This window comes from Aulonocara stuartgranti (genome assembly GCF_965226115.1).
Source record: "Aulonocara stuartgranti genome assembly, chromosome: 5".
NCBI lineage: Eukaryota > Metazoa > Chordata > Actinopteri > Cichliformes > Cichlidae > Aulonocara > Aulonocara stuartgranti.
In genome coordinates, this window is record NC_138943.1 from 16,923,947 (window position 1) to 16,942,500 (window position 18,554).

General features: G+C 40.3%; 1 protein-coding gene across 4 annotated transcripts in view; it reads right to left on the minus strand.

The window, feature by feature from the left end:
- Positions 1-18,554, minus strand: part of foxj3 (forkhead box J3) — a 98,702-nt gene that overhangs the window by 51,114 nt on the left and 29,034 nt on the right. For all 4 annotated transcript variants that reach the window (XM_082534838.1, XM_082534839.1, XM_082534841.1 and 1 more), the window contains one exon: positions 6,896-7,390. In XM_082534838.1, the coding sequence (XP_082390964.1) occupies positions 6,896-7,216 (321 nt within the window). In that variant the 5' untranslated portion in view covers positions 7,217-7,390. The remainder of the gene's footprint in view (positions 1-6,895; positions 7,391-18,554) is intronic.

The window sequence follows — 18,554 nt, forward strand, 5'->3', positions numbered from 1 at the left end:
ACTTTAACTTATGACTTGGTAGTGTATGTTCTAAAACACTGAATAAGACCACTAGGTAAATCCCAAGTCTCATCTTCGCTAAGCGGCAACGACGGAGAGACAAGCATCATCTTCTGACCTTGTGGCTGAGGAATATTCCCATTTATGTTTTAATTTCAGGAGTTATCGGACCAGCTGACGTCACAGAGATTAAGCAGCACATATTTGTTATGACAAAGAAGACAAAACATAAGAGAAAAGAACTTTTTAGATACATCTTTTAAATATAGCTTTCGGTAAACCTAAAGGTCTTCAAGCAATATAATGGATCTTCTTTGCATGGAACAGAAGGCTGCAGAAGCTAAAGTATATGAGCTGAATCATGCACACGACTGCTTAGACAAACCTGCAAAACATGAATCAAAAATGCCTCAGAGAGCCAGAGAGGGTGTTAAGAAAATCACCAACTAATTGCTTGCTCATAGATGCCGAGCACATATTCGACACTCTCAAGGCAGCGCTTACTTTTTTCCTTTTTTTATTTTAGTTTTTATTTATTTATTTATTTATTTATTTATTTATTTATTTATTTATTTATTTATTTTATTGAACTTGATGAATTATCTGTTTTTATTGACAGCACTTATTGATATTTCTTAAAAGCGCAGGCTAATGGAGTTTTATTGAGATGATTAAATGAGCTGCTGGTGCCCAGATTAGCCAGGTCTCATCTCTCAGACACAGCTTGCATTATCATACAGAACAGACGCATGCGTGTGTTGAGTCCCAAATTCCTGCGACTGACATCTCCAGGGGAACAGAGGAGCGATGACTACATCCGACCTACATTCACCCCACCCCAGCATGCTTGCTTCCAACTAATTACACACACAAACATACTCAGTCACACTATAGGTGGATTCATATCATAACGGTCACAGTGCAGGGAGAATTGCAAGCATATTACAGAATTATACAATTTCAATTAGCCGTTTTGTTACTTCCAAATCTTTTGAGTATCTGCTTGGATTTTAAAGGGAGAAAAAAAAACCTTTACAAGCGTAAAAGCTACAAGTGACCTCCTGGTGATTGGGAGAGGAACCTTTCCCAAGGCTTTTGCACAGGCTTGGATGAAAATATCATTTGTGTGATGGGATGTGAAAATTCTCCAAGCACAAAAACATTAGAAACAAACCTAAGGCTACTGGAGCTTGTTCAAATGCCCCGGGCACGGAAACAGTTATATTGGATTTCATTCAAATGTCTTATGCAATGAGAGATTTATACATATTCCATGTGCATTATTCTTGTTGTTTAGATTCTCAGAAAATCTATGACAGGGAAAACACCTTATTAACAAGAACTGAGAGGAAAAAAAAAAATTTGTGACGCAGGCTCCAGCCTATGAGCACATCTTAAAACCGCTTTTTCAGCGTTTCCTGCGCTGTACAGCATCCTGGTTAGAGTGATGTGGTTTTTCACACTTTTAAATGTGAGGGGTATTTCTACAGTTGCAGCCCACATTTAGGCCAGAATCTGTCGATCTATGCAAACCTTTACCAAACTAGAAAGCGCCTGAAGAGCGTCAATCGTCACCAGCGCTGACTAATTCAGTAACTTGCTCTCATATCGAAGACATCATTGCAGTTACGTCAAATCTATTTTAAACTCGACTCTGAAAGAAGCACTTTTCATTCCAACAACTTCAAGATAGCACACTGTGGTTTTGAGTATATTTTTTTTTTTAAAAAAGAAGCTAAAATCTAACAAGTGCCCTCATATTTTTGAAAATCTAAACGTAGTAACTGAGACATAAAAATGCAAAATGCTAGTCAAAAGTGAAGAGTCTTCTGAAATTTATGATTTATACACTTTTGTTTCAAATTCAAAATTCATTTTTTTAAATTACACAATACTCATGTAGCATATGAACATTTACAAATTCTACTTTTTTTGTGCACTAAAATTGCCTTTCCTAACATAAGCACAATCACTCCCACAAAGGACAATTTTGAATATAAGGTCGACTGTTTGAAGTTGCATGTTTGCTTCCCATTATCGAAATTGGAGAACTGAATAAATTCACTCCCAAATTGGTAATAAACCGGCACTTGCAGCTAGGGATGGGTATCGTTTAGGTTTTATCTGATACCAGTACCAAATCGGTACTTTTGAAACGGTGCCGGTGCTTAAATGGTGCTCGAACCGGTGCTTAAAGAATGGAGAACACATACTTTGTCCAAAAACCTCTCATGTTTAGCTGTTTTTTTGTAAAAAGAAAACAATGTTAGCCTTTTCTGCAGCTATAGAGCATATATGGTATCACTCTTGGCTGGAAGCAGTGCTTAATCAATGGAAAAAACACTCTTGTCCAAAAACCTCTCATGTTTAACTGTTTCCCACTTTTTCTTTGGTCATTTTAGCCTTTTTGGCCAGGGTGAAGGGAGCACCTGCCATCAAACAAGAAGACAGCCGCATGTAACTATGATGATGTTTGCTAGTTCACCTTTAGTGCATTAATTTAATAACGTGGTTAGCCTACTCAACGTAAATTACACACGAACAACATTAAGCTACTCGCCCAGAGAAGAACGGCTGCTGCTGCCATCATCATCATCATCCGTCATCATTTCTGCTACACTGGCAGGGCTAGGGGCCACGACTCTCCTCTTCGGGTTCTTGGGTGATGTTGCTAACTCCGGGTCCGATAACAGGCACCACTCCCGCAGTAGATGTGCACGGTGTGAGGTCTCACAGCAAGCTATGAAATACTGTGCATTTCTCGGCTTTTAAAAAAACGCTATGCGTTAGGGCTGAACGATATATCGCATTTGCGATAATATCGCGACATGATCAAGTGCAATTTTCTAACCGCAAAGGCTGCGATTATACTCTGGACATGTCCAAATTCATGGGCTGCATCCTCCTGAGGCCGCATTTCTTAGACCGATTACATCACAGCGACGCGCCGAAGGCTGTCCAAATTACTACCATATCCCAGAATTCATAGCGCGGCCCAGCCAAACTCCAGTTTCCAACAATGGCGGCCGCTACTAAGTTTTAAAATTACTCATACTAATCTTTCTGGGTCACAAAATAAACTTTTAAAATATTTTCAGGCGAGAAAGTAGTTGTGTAAACATCAAATATCTGCTCGGTTTATCAAGATATCCCATATTTGCAAAAGTGCTTCGACGTTTTCAGAGGCGTCTGCTACCCACCAGCTCGACAGCTAGCCGGGAGCTCGAGGGTTACTGATGCGGCCGAGAACGGCACAACTCCCGGCACATCATTTTCAGATCACCGCGGAGTTTCGCTGCTCGGGTTAAACGTGATATATAAGTCACTTAGACAACCTAAAAATGTTATTGTTGGGCTTTTTTCAGTGTTTTGTTTGTTTGTGAGTAAATCGGTTTGGCTGAGATTAAAGTTATTAGATTAGATAAAATAAAACTTTATTAATCCCCCGGGTGGGTTCCTCCTTGGTTTTCACACAGCTGACTAAACGTCAAACAGAAAACTCATTAAACAGAAGTATGAGACAGTCGAGAATTTACGCCAGTGTCTGGTTATATTTTAGATAGCAAGAAGCAGACGGCCGAGTTTATTAAACTCCACCGAGACAGCGGTGACGCTAATCAGAACTAGCCTTCTGATTCAGACTTGCAACAGACTTGCAAGATGGTTAAACTGCATATGATTGCCATCTTTACTACATTCAATCGAAAACTGGCAATAGACCGATTACAGATGACTGTCTTATTACCGTTTGTTTGCATCTTGAGGCATTGAAGTCGTTTTAAAGACTGCAACTGACTGCAAGTACGACCAGGTTCCCATCTTGAAAGCAACCATTTCAAAGGGAATGAGATCGCATTGCACACGGTTGCAGTATTTTTAGGTTTGCTGCAGTCTCCAACCACCGTTTGTCCTAGTGTGACTCTAGCATTATGATTTAGATTTCTGTGGTGAATCTTTGTAGAGCTTACAACGTAACCCACTTAAGCATCCGGCACTGTTACCAGCATTCATACTTTTGCACAGTGTTTTATATTTTAATCGACTTGGGGTTGTCTCCTGGTGCTTTATATGCAGAGCTAGCCACGATAGAAACTAAATGCTGGGGCTTTTTTCCCCCTCCTGGGTCCCTAACTCTTTGTTGCGGTCCATTTTTTCCCCTCCTTGGAGGTAAGCATAATTGTCCACTTCTTTGTACATTCTCTCACATCCATTCTGATGGTGTTGTCAATCTCCCTCCAGGAATTTGCTGAAATCTATGAGTCCTTATATTGAGGCTATGATTATTATTTCTTATACTGAGGTGATGATGGTTATTCTCTCACTGACAAATTCAAATTTTGCAACAGAAAAGTAGCCAGAAATGCACAGAAGGCATCAACAGTCTTGAAAAGGCCAATCTGAATAGTGAATTGTGGTTCCTTTTACAAGGAGGTGCTAGTTGGGTTAGAGCGTACAGTTTCAGAGGGATTTGAGGTTAAGATATACCCAAGATGTAGATTTAACACATTAGAATAAATCTTCCGTTTGGCATGTTGAATTTGTACCCTTTAAAAAAAAAAAAAAAAGTTTATACAATTCGTGGAAAAAAAATAGTTATCAATACACTGATGCCAATTCATTACATTTTAATAGAAAATGCATTAAACAGATCTTCAAATTATTTAAGCAGGGTCACTACTCTATGACTGTTTATGGCAGCAGTTATGAAATGAATGAGGGTAAAGTGAATGCAAAAACACCCAACTTGAAGAGAAGAAGATGAAAATCAGAGGGGTGTAATTTTTGACCACTGGTGAAACCAAATCAGAGTTAATCATATTTGTTGCCAGATTAGTGTGATTAGATAATAACAATACACATGCTGACACCACGCTGCAACAAATAAACACCTAAAGACCACATGTAGGGATATTTTTTCTTTAAAAATTAAAGCAATGGTGGGTGCTTGCCTTGTACTGTATTGCAGAGTGTCTGCATCGTGATAAGCATCATCATAGCAGACAGCATATCACGACAGCGTCATTACACGTTTCTACTATACCCCTCATCTAAACCATTAATATGATACACAGTTTGAAGTTTTGAAATAAATTAAACATTGGTATCAGCTACAAATGAAGCCACATACACATCCTTAATGCTACTTCTACTTATTTAGAGTGTAGGCTTTTTGCAACAAGTTTACATAACGTCCTGTTCTTACTGACTGTTGGAAAAAGCCACGCTTCACAACATAAGAACCAAAAGACACATTAGCAGCAAAACACTTGGGTAATTTAATATAATTTCTTCTTTTCTGCTGTAACTACAGTGGAACTGTAACTCAGTGGGAAGACCAAAGCGTCAACCCTGCCAGCAGCATCAGTTTGATTCCCACTGAGGCCACCCACTCTAAAATGTATAAAAAGTGTGTGTATTCACAGTGCTTGGGATAAGTGTCAACTACATGCTATGTCTTATCTACAGTTATTTTAGTTGGGCTAGTCTGTCACACCCTCACATTTCTGAGCAGTAAAGTCTGTGGATATGTAGGAGTTCACCAAGTCCACTACAACCCACCTAAATTATCATCTACTCATGGCTGCTCTGAATAAGAAAGCAGCATTTAAAGTATCTCAGTAGGTACAGTCTATCCAATGATTGCAACATGTTCTGCAACTGGATTTCCTCACAATCCAAAAACAAAGGCGGTGAAAAACGCTCCTCTAGCCTTATACCAGCGTCTGGCGAAAAATCATTTGGCAATGAATTTAACATTTCATTGCACACGGAGGTAGGTGGTATACAAAATGCAGAGCTGAAAATGCCTGTAACTCAATGCAGGAACACATGCAGTCTGACGGCACATATGCTGCTGTGTTACTGACAACTAAATAAGGGATGATGAAGGTAAAAGAGGAAACAAAGGCTGCAAAATAAAACAATTCATTTCCTTACAAAAGGGGCCTTGCCACAAAAGCTAAAATCAATCCATTTATAATAACACATGCTTTCTCATCTCCCCCTCACACACACACCTCAGTGCAGCCTGTACACATGCCAGATCTTGTCGCCCCAGGAAATGGGCTTCATACATCTTGTCTGACTGCAATAAAGCAGTGCCTAAGATTCTATTTCCAATAAACGTCGACTGATTGGAAAACTCATTCTAATATCAATTTCCATCTGGGCCCTTTAAAAGGCAATCAGCATAGCTTCATCTCGGTATATCATGGGCTCCTTGAGATGATGACACAGCACTGGCTCTCTCCTTCTGCATAATGGCCTTCTCCTATCAAGGCATCTGCAATGAATAATACCACCCATGAATGGGCTATTTAGTCTGTGTTCGCACAGATAGGGGCCACTTCCCTGAATATTAATCCAGGGTTTTACACTTCATATGGTTCTCTCAGGGCTGCACCATTTTTCATTCGGAGGACTGAGGCACTTAGTGTGATTTGGCACACTCATAGTTTCTCTCCAAGCTTTCTCAGAAGTGACAATGGTGATTACCAACAGAATCTTACTTTGTTTAAGACATCCAGATCCCACCAAACTACAATTTAAGTCAAAGAATTTCTTCGACGAATGTTGTCAGCAGCTCATCTCAAAAACGTAAGGTCAAAGGAGAATCTAACCAAACGCACAGCCAAATGAATTTTAAAAGAGCAACAACGATAATATTTAATATTCTGGATATCAGATGTCTGTTAAAGGATAACCTTGGTGGTTTTTCTAAATGTAATAATGTACAGGTCTGAACAGCTCATTTTGCCTTAGCATTTGCTTTTCAAAAAAATAGAAAACAAATAAAACATGGCAGTCAAAGCATGAAAAGCCCAACTAAATGCAAAATTATTATTGCATTTCCTCATCTCCATAGAATTAATAGTCAAGATTTCTTTTTCCTCACCTTCCAGCCACTGCCCGCCTCCCTGTAGTAGGGAAAGTTATCACAGATCCACTGGTAGATCTCGCTCAGTGTCATCTTCTTCTTTGGCGAGCTGTTGATAGCAAACGTGATAAGGCTGGCGTAGCTGTAGGGCGGCTTGCCATCCTTGTGCTGCTGCACCTCCTCCTGGTCCAGCGTGGTGTTGGGATCGAGCAGGGCGCTCTTCTTTCCCATGCCGGGCCCGTGGGCATTCTGGGCATCAGCCTTGCGAATGGCCGCCTGCATGGTTAGCTGAGGGAGCCAATCCATGGAGGTCAGGCTGCTTTCCAGCTCCGACGTCATGGTGACGACCGGCTGGACAAAAGGGGGTGGGGAAAATGTGAAGGTGTTGGTGGTAGCTGTTGGTGTTGGTGACTGATGGAGAGCAGACCAGGTGTGGAATAACAAAGGCGAGTGGGGAATGAAGTTAAGGCTCCCTCAGCTCAGGACATCAGCATACCATCTTCTGGAGATCAGCTGTAGAGAAACAGCAAAGAGACATGCTTAAATAAGTCAACCAGCCTGTGTGATAAGGAGAAATTAAACGTTGGGAATGTAGAGAAGGAAACAGCTCCAATATCAAAAACCAGGCGTGTTTATAAAGCATGCTTATATTTGCTGTGCAGTAGATCACAAGCCAACCACTTTCTCCACCACTTGCTGCTCTGAAAGCTGACTCATAGCTGGGACTCCATCTGCACAGAGAGAGTAAATGCCAGGCAATTGTTTTCACAACTGCCAGCCAAATGGGGGAATGGCTCAGGAGGAATTCCGACTCTCTTGAGGGTAGTAAACCCCCTCTCTATTTTTCCTGCCTGCCTCCTTCCCCACCACCCCTTCCCCCTCAAATCGACCCTCTGCTGTAAACAAGCCAGCTAGTGTCATCTTGCAAACTGTTTCGCCGCCCGTAACAGCCTGTCTCGCTGTCCCTCTCGGCACACTGCCCTCTGCGTCTTAAAATAGGGGGGCAGAGAAAAGCCTAAAGTTACCAAGATAGGTTAAAGGACGTACGTGTGTGTGTACGAGAGAGAGAGAGAGAGAGAGAGAGAGAGAGAGAGAGCGAGAGCGCGAGAGAGAGAGAGAATGAAAATGCAATCAGGCTGAGGGGAGAATGAGGACTCCTCACCGAGTTGTGGGATTTTTCTCTTGACTAAGCACACTCACACAAGTGTGTTTGTTAGTGTGAGAGAGCATGTGAGAGTTTGAGTGCATGTCAGGCTGGAAATAACAGTCTTGACAACACTTAAATATCTTTCAAAAATAGTGTTTGTGTACCCTTGTGATGCCACTGAACCAGATTTTTCAAACTTTTTAAGCACATTTGAGAATAATGAGTATTTTTGCTAAATACAACTAATAAATTTTACTTGTTATACTAATAATTATTTTTATTAAAACATGCTACAAAAAAGGAACCTCGGTTTGTCTGAATGCAGTTTTACAAGTATTAAAAATATCTACTCCATTACTGACATCGAACTTTTAAAATCTCAGATTTGTTTTATATCCGTTTACTTAATGAGCAAGTCAAAAAACATGGCAAGACAGACACAAAAAACATAATTTATATGCTGCTCTGCTTACCATCTGAAATGCATCAGGAAGAGTACGAAATTCCCAAATTGGCCGGCAGTTTGTGAGAAGCAGTATATGGCTGTCCCTTTCAATTGATCTCTCACAGTAGGGGTTAGCTAGTGCCCAGCAGCCAATTCAATATCTGCTATCAGTGCAGACAGGCAGAGCAGATGATGAAGGCATTTCCACACATCCAAACAGAATTCGGAGAAAGGAAAAACCAAAACCGGCTGCGGGAGATCATTAATGGATTGGCGCAGTGGTCTTAAATCTTCCCTTAGTATAATCAAGGTCAGGTTTCATCAGCCGCTGTTAAGTTTCTAATCCAAGTTTTTCTGAACAAAATGCATTAAAATATTTTATTCATTCCATTTCTTGCCTGCTATTAAACTGATATAATTCCTATAAAGGATGCTCCGAGTATCAAAAACTCCCATTTTCAGGGCTAAGAAAGATGGATCTGACAGAGAAAAGTAGCTATGGTTACCTTGAATTTATGCCAGAATGTTTCAAAAACTACTTTTATGTTTGAGCCCCCCCCCCCATACACACGCTATGTGTACCCAAACTCTGGGCGTTTGTAACATACAGAGCATGAAGGAAAACATAGAAACACTTTCTGCTGGAAAATGAAAAGTTTAGAAAGATGTTTTGATACTTGATTCCCTCCTTGATATTGTTACCTCGAGAATCTGTGGTAATGGATCAAAATCAAGCTGTTCAGACAAGCCTTATGAAACTCAAACATATTTTGAATCTGTTGTTTTTATTCTTCATTAGCACTTACATCATGGCTGTTCACGGACAACACAGGAGAACTGAAACTTCTCCCCCATCCTCTGCAGTCATGAGCAGACTGATAAATGAAGAGGCTTGCTGACTGACTATACTGACAGGTGAGTCAGACTAATGGTGAATAACTCTTCCTCATCATACAAATAAATACAAGGCATCTCCACCCTGTAACTGAACTGAAGGTGACTCACAGGGCTGCTGACAGTAATTTTCCCTCTATGAGTAGAAGCCCACTGAAATACAAAACTAATTAGATTTTAAAATTAATCTACACATTATACACCGTACAGGCCTCCGGTACAGATTTTACATCAGTGTCGTGCAGTCTCTGAAAGTGCAGCCAGTACAGCGTCCATTTTGAGATACTATGTGGTACTCTTAAACTGATCTCAGTTCAGTCAATAGCCCATTTAATTGATGTTCACACTGTTAAGTAGGGTTGCAACTATTATTTTAATCAATCAATCTGCGGAGCATTTCCTCGACTGATTAACTGCTGGGCCAGCACACTTAGCTTTAATCTTGTGTCATGCTTTTGTCCTATCACAGATGTTCTGAAAAAGGCACAAAGCACACATGAATGACAAGGTATAACTATAATATCCGACAATTTGTCTTATAAAAAATGTTTTAAGTAATTAATTTCTCACTGTTTTATTGTTGATCCACTATTTGACTAACTGTTTAGAGCTTGTTCAACACAAATAATCAAGATTTAATATGAAATACTTTGCCTACATTAAAAGAAACTAACCCCAGGTTACAGTCTGTCACTTAGTTTAGACTGTCAGAACATGCCCAAGCGACAGTATTGTTTGGCCTTTGATTTGAGTCTGTTGCTATGCAACATGCTGACATCACAATACGTCACTGAAAGTTTTGTTGGTTTCAACTTGTTGTTACTGATGTGAAATTACGATACAATGCTGTCATAAGGTCCTGTAGGTGCATAAATGCTACAAATAGGTCCTTTTAGCCCATTTCTAAGTAGTTGCAAGATAACATGACCATGTCTTAATATTCAATATAGATAAGAACCTTCAGGGGACCAAGACAGAGTAAAACACACACTGAAGTCAACTACAAAATAAAAGTTGACAAAATGTCAGGCAATAAGCCATGCTTATACATCAGTGTTTTTGTACAAGTATTTCTAAAAGTCTGCCCCTCCTGCATTATTAAATACAGCATGTCGCCATCAGAAAAGCAGAAGAGAGTTAAAAGAAAAGAGAAAAAAAGAGAGAGACTTATGTGTAATGTTTTCACAAAATACTGAGCATAAAGGGGGCATGCAAGGAGGAAGCAGGCTGAGCCTTCTGTTGGCCAGCAGAGGTGAGGTGACTGAGACAAGGGTTGATGAAAAGTGCTCCGCCCGATACATGGAGACACATGCCATTTGACCCTCCACGCTAATGATCCAGCTGCTACATAATCTGCAGGGCCAAGATGGTGACTTAATTAGAAAACCTTGTGCTGTGGCAGGAATGATGAAGCGCAACACAAGGAGGCAGTAAGACGGCCTCCCAGCTGCCTTCATTATCCAAGTAGTGGGACAGTCAATGCAGGGATGTGCCCGAGCCCACTGCTGCATCACAGAGGGCTGTCTGATTACATACACCAACAGATTTGGGGGTGGGCAGAGGAGGCGGGGAAGACGAGAAAAGCCAGAGGACATGGAACGGTGGGGGTGAGCTTGAAGGGCACAACCTAGATGACATCAGGCCTGGTACAGAGCAGAAAGTGGAAATGGTCTGCATCCAAGGGGTCTTTGAGTTCAGGCTGTATCATTAGGTGCCAAAGGGAAAAGGCTGCAATGCCACACACATGGAGACACTTTGATCTAGCTGTAGGAAAATGAGGTTCCGTCACTGTCATCGCCAACAAAAAAAAAGAAAAAAGAAAAACATCTTTCTCCCTCTCTCCACTTTAATTTGTTTTTAGAATGGCGTGCCAAGAGTATTTTTTGAGTGCTGAGAGGGAGAAATGGACAGTCAAATCTATTCTCTATTCAAGACTCAACATTTCTTTATCCTCCAGGGATTAATGGCAGATTTAGTTCTGAACGAAAAAATGAAGGCGTATTTGAAACATCTTAATTTACCAACTTCTTGACAGGACTTATCAACAGTCCTGCTGCCAGCAGAGCACTGACAGCAAATCAGTGATTGTGTTTGGTGTCTCAGCTACTAAGTTTGAAGTGGCTCAATCAAACTGACAGCATGGCTATAATACATATGCCAAGATATCTTTTATTCAAGAATCCCCAACGAGGCAACAAGCTGAGTAACGACCAGGGATTACTCAACGTAACACAGCAGATTACGTCAACTCGTGTTAGGCAAGCATGTACCGAGCCACCAGTCAGCAACTGCGTCATAAAATCAGTGCTGTACTCCCGTCACCACTATTGCAAAATTCATGCCTGCACTTAGCAAGCACTTAAAATTTTAGTACCCCCACAACAATGCATGGCCCAGAGAGAAATTAATATTTCAGCTGTGATATTAATACTGTGTATGACACTTAAATGACTTCAAACATTTTTTACAGTGACAGTAAGCATGTCTTTAATCGCAATTTAGAAAGCGAGGAGGGTTGATGAATGGGTGAACGTCTGCATGAAGTATACTAACATCATTACAGGCGTGTACGTACAGAGTGTTTCCTGAGATGGCTAAACAATGTCTGGAACCTTCTTCTGTGACATCGGAGGTAGGGATACACTGTATCTTTCCAAAATAGACAGTTTCATACTTAACCACGTTATGCAGCAAATGGTCGGATGCGAGGGTATGAAAATATGCAATCTTTGAACTCTGAACCACAATCACATCTCACTGCAGCCTTCTGAAAGACTTCCAAACAGCAGTGTTTAAGATGTGGTATGACCCAATCGGCGTAGATTTTTACTGGATCGTGAAGAATAAAACCTCCAAATGTTCAGGTGTGTTTCCAGTTCACTCTTTACTTTGGCACTTACACAGCTGCTTTTAACTAGGTATTAATTACCATAGCTCCTTATGGCTAATTAGCATAAGCTACATGAGCACATGGCTGATTTGCATCAGATAACATCTAAACATTACAAGAGCCATTTCGAAACAGCCATTCCTGAACCTATACTTACACAAAAGCATTTACAACCACCACAAAATGAGCGCTCCGTTTACAAAAAAAAAACAAAACAAAAAAAACTTAACTGTGCATTACAGCTCAGAGCTTGGCTAACTACACAGTAAGCTTCAGTGAAACGACAAAACGAAATCTTGGTTATTTTATTGCATTTATATTTAAGCTTTACACAGTGCCTCGTCTCTAATATGTTATTTATTAATAATGCAATGGGAGGTCATAGCAGTAGCAACAGGCTTGGGTTGTGGGGTATCAGCAGTGGAAATCTGCATGGCAGCTTTGGCTTGTCCAATTTCATCCAACAGCTCTTAACCAGCCTATTAAATAGTCTTACTTACATAAAGCTAATAATTATATTCATACAATATGTCAATACATATGACACAAGAGGGGACCTTGAGCAACCATCTCTATGTGACAATTCTGCTTAACATTTGTGACCTATACTCTAGTTTAACAGTTCTGAACCTGGGACTGCATGCACAATACAAAAGTTCAATCTGTGTCCAGTATCCAGCTTTAATAGCAATTACAGCCTCAGTTTCAAACAACTGGCAAACATATACTAATGATTCCTGAAAGACGAGCATGGAATTCAAACTGTTGCAATATACTGTCTCTTTCCCTCATAAAATAAATTCTCGAGCTGACCACTGTTGTGATTTGGCACTATATAAATACAACTGAAGTAATGTTTTGAGAAAAACTACCCACAAAATATCCTATAAAAAGGTCACTCTGCTCTTGTCACACATTGCCTCAGTGCCAATGAATGAAACTAACAGACAGGACATTCATCAAAAAGGGAACTAGTAACTGAAGCAGAAGTGCTGCATGCACACGAAAGGGAAGTAGGCAGAACGAAACGTGAATTAAATAGGTTTTACTATTTGAATTACAGTTTTTTTTTTCCTGTCCAGAGAGAAAAGCAAAAAAACAACAAACAAACAAACAAAAAAAAACAGGCTATTGTGGATTTGCAGTAGGAAGCAGCACTTAAAGAACTGACATGCACCCCATAGCCAATGCAAATCAAAAATAACTGCACTAACTGAAACAGCAAGCAGGTTTGTCATCCGTCATTTCTCTCTCTCTCTTTTTTTTTTTTTTTTTTTTTTTAAATGCAAGGTCAATGAATCAGAAAAAATAAAACCGTTATTATGCTTGTCTAAAGAAATGCATGTGTTAACCTGCATCTCGAGTATCTGTGTATCAAAAAACAGCGCCTGTCACTGTGTCTGTGCTCACTGCAGGAACTACTGAGGACAATGCAAAAGCTGTCATTTTAACTCGGCATGAGTAAAAACATGTTTATACGTGACTCTATACTAGCGCTGGGCGATATATCGTTTTTTGTTTTTTTTTTTAAATATCGATATATTTTTATATGAGATATAAGATGTGACGATATCCTTTATATCGATATAGTCTATGTTACGTTATAATTATAGTTGTGGAGCCTCTCTTTCGTCCACTTTTGTCTTTACGCAACGTTACTCGACCTCGCCTCTCTCCTTCACTAAACACAACTCCCCCTCCTTCCCCATCGCTTCACCTGCAGGCAGCGACAAGATGGACATGGCAAATCTCCGTTAACGAGTTACTGCGCATCGCCCCATGCGTGGGGCTGGACGGCGTCAACGTGTTAATGACCTAACCACGCTAACAAGCTAACCACGCTAACGCCATGCACGGCCTGAAATCCTTTCATTTTCTCAAAAGTTGACAGCGCGCCTTATGTATGAATTCTGGTTGTGCTTGACCGCGAACCGATTTAATGTGGTACACAGCGCTCAGCAATCTGTCAAAAAAAAAAAAAATGTTTTAGTACGACTTTGGTAAGCTACAGAGCTGCACCACTTGATGGATTGTCGGAGCATTATGGCTACCGAGGAGCCTCGCGTAGTAATACGTACTGTGCTTCAACGTAATATTACCGTCTTGTGTGTGTGTATAAGGACCATAAATGGCACCTGTTAAGACACATGGTTACAAAGCGGATTTCAAACTCCAGGCTGTCAGTCACGCAGTAGAACTTTTGGGAACAGAGCTGCTGTGAAATCTGTCTTTGTTATTATGCTCAGTGTATTTTAGTTTACATTTTGACTGCACAATTGTGAGCTCTTTGTTATGCACAAAAACAACAGTTTTCTTTTATTTATGGAGCATTATTATTTAATAAATGCTCAATTTATTTTTGAGTAGTTTTTTTCATGTACATCTATGCTGTATGTTAATAAAAGTGCCTGTGTGACATCTGGGACACAGCTTTGACTAAGAACTGTCTTTCTGTTCTTACTTTATGGTTTTTAAAAAAAAAATATCGAGATATATATCTTATATTGCCATCCAGCTAAAAAATATCGAGATATGAATTTTGGGTCATATCGCCCAACCCTACTCTATACTATAACACAAGGTGAACACGGTATACAAATTCTCTACAATTAAAGCTTACAAAAACGTTTGCTCAATATGACTAATTATTATAGGTGTTTATACCAATCAGCGATTAATCAGCGATTAAGTGGGGGGTACAAAGTGACCACTCTAAAGCCCATTAATAAATATGTTGACTGGAGTGTGGGGTGAACTGAAGGGGTTACATTTCAAAATCCTTAGTCAATTCCCTTCAGACCCTTTAGGTGCATCTAAAATACAACCCCTTTCAGATGCATAACTCTCTCATTGCCTTTATCTAAAGGCTCCTCCCAGTTTCATCCAAACATTTCAATGGCTCTGACAGACAGAAGAAGCCCCAGTACTAGTGTTATATCATGTCCTATGTGTTAACAGTACATCAGAGATGTATAATGCATTATGTCAGAGTTCGCTATATTTTGATATTATTTTTGATAACTGAAGCCATGTAATCCAAGTAGCCACGCTTTAATAAACTTCAGTAAACAGATGGAACAAGTGTTAAACTGTAGCTTGCAAACCACACTTCGCTGGCCTGAAGTGCAGATCACAATGTAATTTGCTGTTAGATTCTGATCAATTCCATCTCTGTGTCAGGGATAATTTTTCATACATAATTAACGAGGTTACTGCTGTTGTGCCACACGTCTAAATGGGCAGAACTCTTTGGATTTGGAGAGGCTTACGGATGACTTGTGATGCAGTTTGGCACTGGGAGTGTGTAATAAACTCAGAAGAAAGGCTTCCAGAAACAGCTGGAAGCAACAGACGAACTTCAGCTCCCGTTAGCATTTCATCAGAACTCGGATTACAGTCATTAACGGGGAATCTCATTAGACTGGCTCCTCAACGCGGTTAGGACTTAACCATAAATGACGTGAAATTGTAGATCAAAGTGAAGGAACACTCAAAATGCAACATACGTGAAAGGTGTTTGGCATTTCTGGAGAGTTCTGTATACACCTTCAATAACTGAAGGCATGCAAACGGAGCGTCCTGCACTCTGATGTTTATGGATCAGTGTAGAAATGTGTTGCTCTCTGTCCATTGTGCAACAAAAAGTCTGTTTGTTAACATTGTTATTTGCAAATATTGCTATCCCTACTGTATAACAAGAATAAACGTATTTAGGATAATGCAGCATCACCTCATAATAGATCCTACTCAAAGTATAACATAGACGTCTATGGATTTTCAGGACACTGTGTGCAGCAGCGTGTTTGAGGAAGGGTTACTAAAATATCTTAAATGCGTTCATTTTTTAATAAACATTTAGAATTGAGAATTTTGTTCAACACAAGTCAACAAAAGTTAGAATGACTTAAATTACTTTCAATATGTTTTTTAAAGATTACTGATAGTTGACCTCACTTCCTAAGTGAGTTACCAGCAAGAGTCTATGTGAAGACATCTCTTTTTATAGCCTCCTAGGACCTGGCGTCCATATATGTGGGTGGACATCACATTTTCGGTTATTTAGACCAAAATACTCAATTTTGCTCTACAAAGGCCTGATGTCCACTTAGGAGGACATTATACTGTTACTGTTCTATCGAAATCTTGAACGAATATCCTCATACGTGGCTCTCATTTTTTCTTAGAAACAAAAATCAGGTAAAAAAAAAACGAACAAAAAAAAAAAAAAAAAAATCTGGTAATTCTTTGTTTTTACATTCATCGGGCCCCAATATGCCCAAATATCAAAGAGAAATCAAAAATGCATGCCGTGTAAGAGTTCGGGTCTTAGGTGGTTAAGGCTCTTTGATTAAGTTGTAAAGCAAGGCAGGACTAGTTTACTGTGCAACCTAAACTTTTTTTTTTTTTTTTTTTCACCAATCTCAATTTATTCAGTCATTGGCTAGCATTAGAAATATGTAAATATATATACACACACATTAGTTATACAAAATAGGTCATCAGCTGCATTAATCCATTAAAATATTTAACTTCTTTTGCAGGCTGTGCGTTGCCATTATGAGTTTTCAGTTTGCCATTTCCTCTCAAGTTTCTATAGAATGACAAATGCTTGCTGTAATAGGAAAAAATTATTTTTATTGTATAATAAGGCTATACCACAGTCAACCCATTTTATTTCGTACCTAGAACACAGAGTTGCCTACCGAGAACTACTTCCCCTCAAATACCTGTGCATCACTCATCATTTCCTCTCTGAGAAAAGAGTAGGCTATTCTGCTCACATTCTGACTCCCACTTGCAGACAGAAGACTGTTGATAGGCACCAGACCAGCGCTCTCCTGCACTTATCTGCAATTTCCGCGATTAATCCCCTTTTACTGCAGTCATGCATCCGTCACGGCTAACACTCCAGCAGCATGTGTCTGCTCAGCTACAGACACAACCATTAAGGCCCTTGATGACTGTGCTGCTGCATGTGCTACCTTAGAACTGCAGAGGTGATGAATGCAGCATTAAAAACAATGTCACTAGGATTCAAACAAACCACAATAAATATTTACACCAATGATTGTTAAATGCTGACCTGACTTTGGCGTGTTTGGAGAGAGAGACAGGGAGAGCACGAGATGGAGAGAGACACAACAAGGGAAAGTGAAAGAGCGAGAGAGCTCATTATGACAAGAATCTTCCCGTAGTGTGATGGTAACTTGGCAAAAGGGAGGGGAATCGCTAAGTGTGCTCCCTCTGTTATGCCTGAAGATTTGGCACTTGCACTCACAACAACAACAGTGATGTAACCTGGTAACAAGACTTTGGCATGTGTACTCTCGACCGAAACCCGGGTCATACCTTCCATATCAACGGCTTTATATACAGCGTGGGAGAAGCTCGTGTTTTCCTAGCGATTGCAGGGGGGGGGGGGATAAACAGGGAGGGGTGGGAACTCTGCTCACCTGCCCTTCAGTCAAAGGAGAGACTCCTCACTTTTTCCACCCCTAGAGTCAAAAGGACTTATGGGGTTATTTTAAGGATCTTTCAAACTAAAATAGCTGTGCGTCTGAGTATTGTGATTGCACGTGCGCTCTAATCATGTAGCGAACCACCCTAAGCCTCATCTTCATTAAAAAACTAAAAAGTAGGTACCAGCAATGCCAAGGCAACAGCTTTTAACGTCAGTCTTCCTTCTCAATTAAAGGCTTAATGGTTCCGCTGAAACCACCCCCAGGAAGAAAGCATTAATAACCCAGTCCTTACTTGCATTTTTAGGATGTGTCAATTATCGCTTCACTGCTCACACGGCTGAGCACATTGTTCAGCTTATTGCAGCCTACAGCAGAGCCCGTCGCCAACGGAGGTCTCTGAACGCTGTGCACAAGCGTGCGTGTTTTACAGTGTAATCTACGTGTCAGTTATATTAGTAGGTTACATTTTGTTCGAGTTGGTTTTTTAAGATGCAGGCAAGCAGACCTCTCTGCTGCGCTCTTAAAAAAGAAAAATGGTATACATGCTCTTTCAGCTCCCCTACTCCCTCAATCCCACTTCGCCTGTGGTTGAACAAATCAAGTCCATAATTATTCTGCCAATCAATGGGGAGCGCAACTGTGGCTGTGGGGCAGTTTAACGCTGAGAAGAGAGGGAGAGAGAGTTGTCAACAAAGCAAAGCTAAACCTCAACATCCTTTAAACCCGCCAAACCTTAAAAAGGCAAGAGAGATACCTTTGTCTTATTAGCTGGTGCCAAATAAAGGGAGGAATTCTAAATATGTGATAAAGAAAAAGGGCGCCCAGCTGCTGCAAACAGA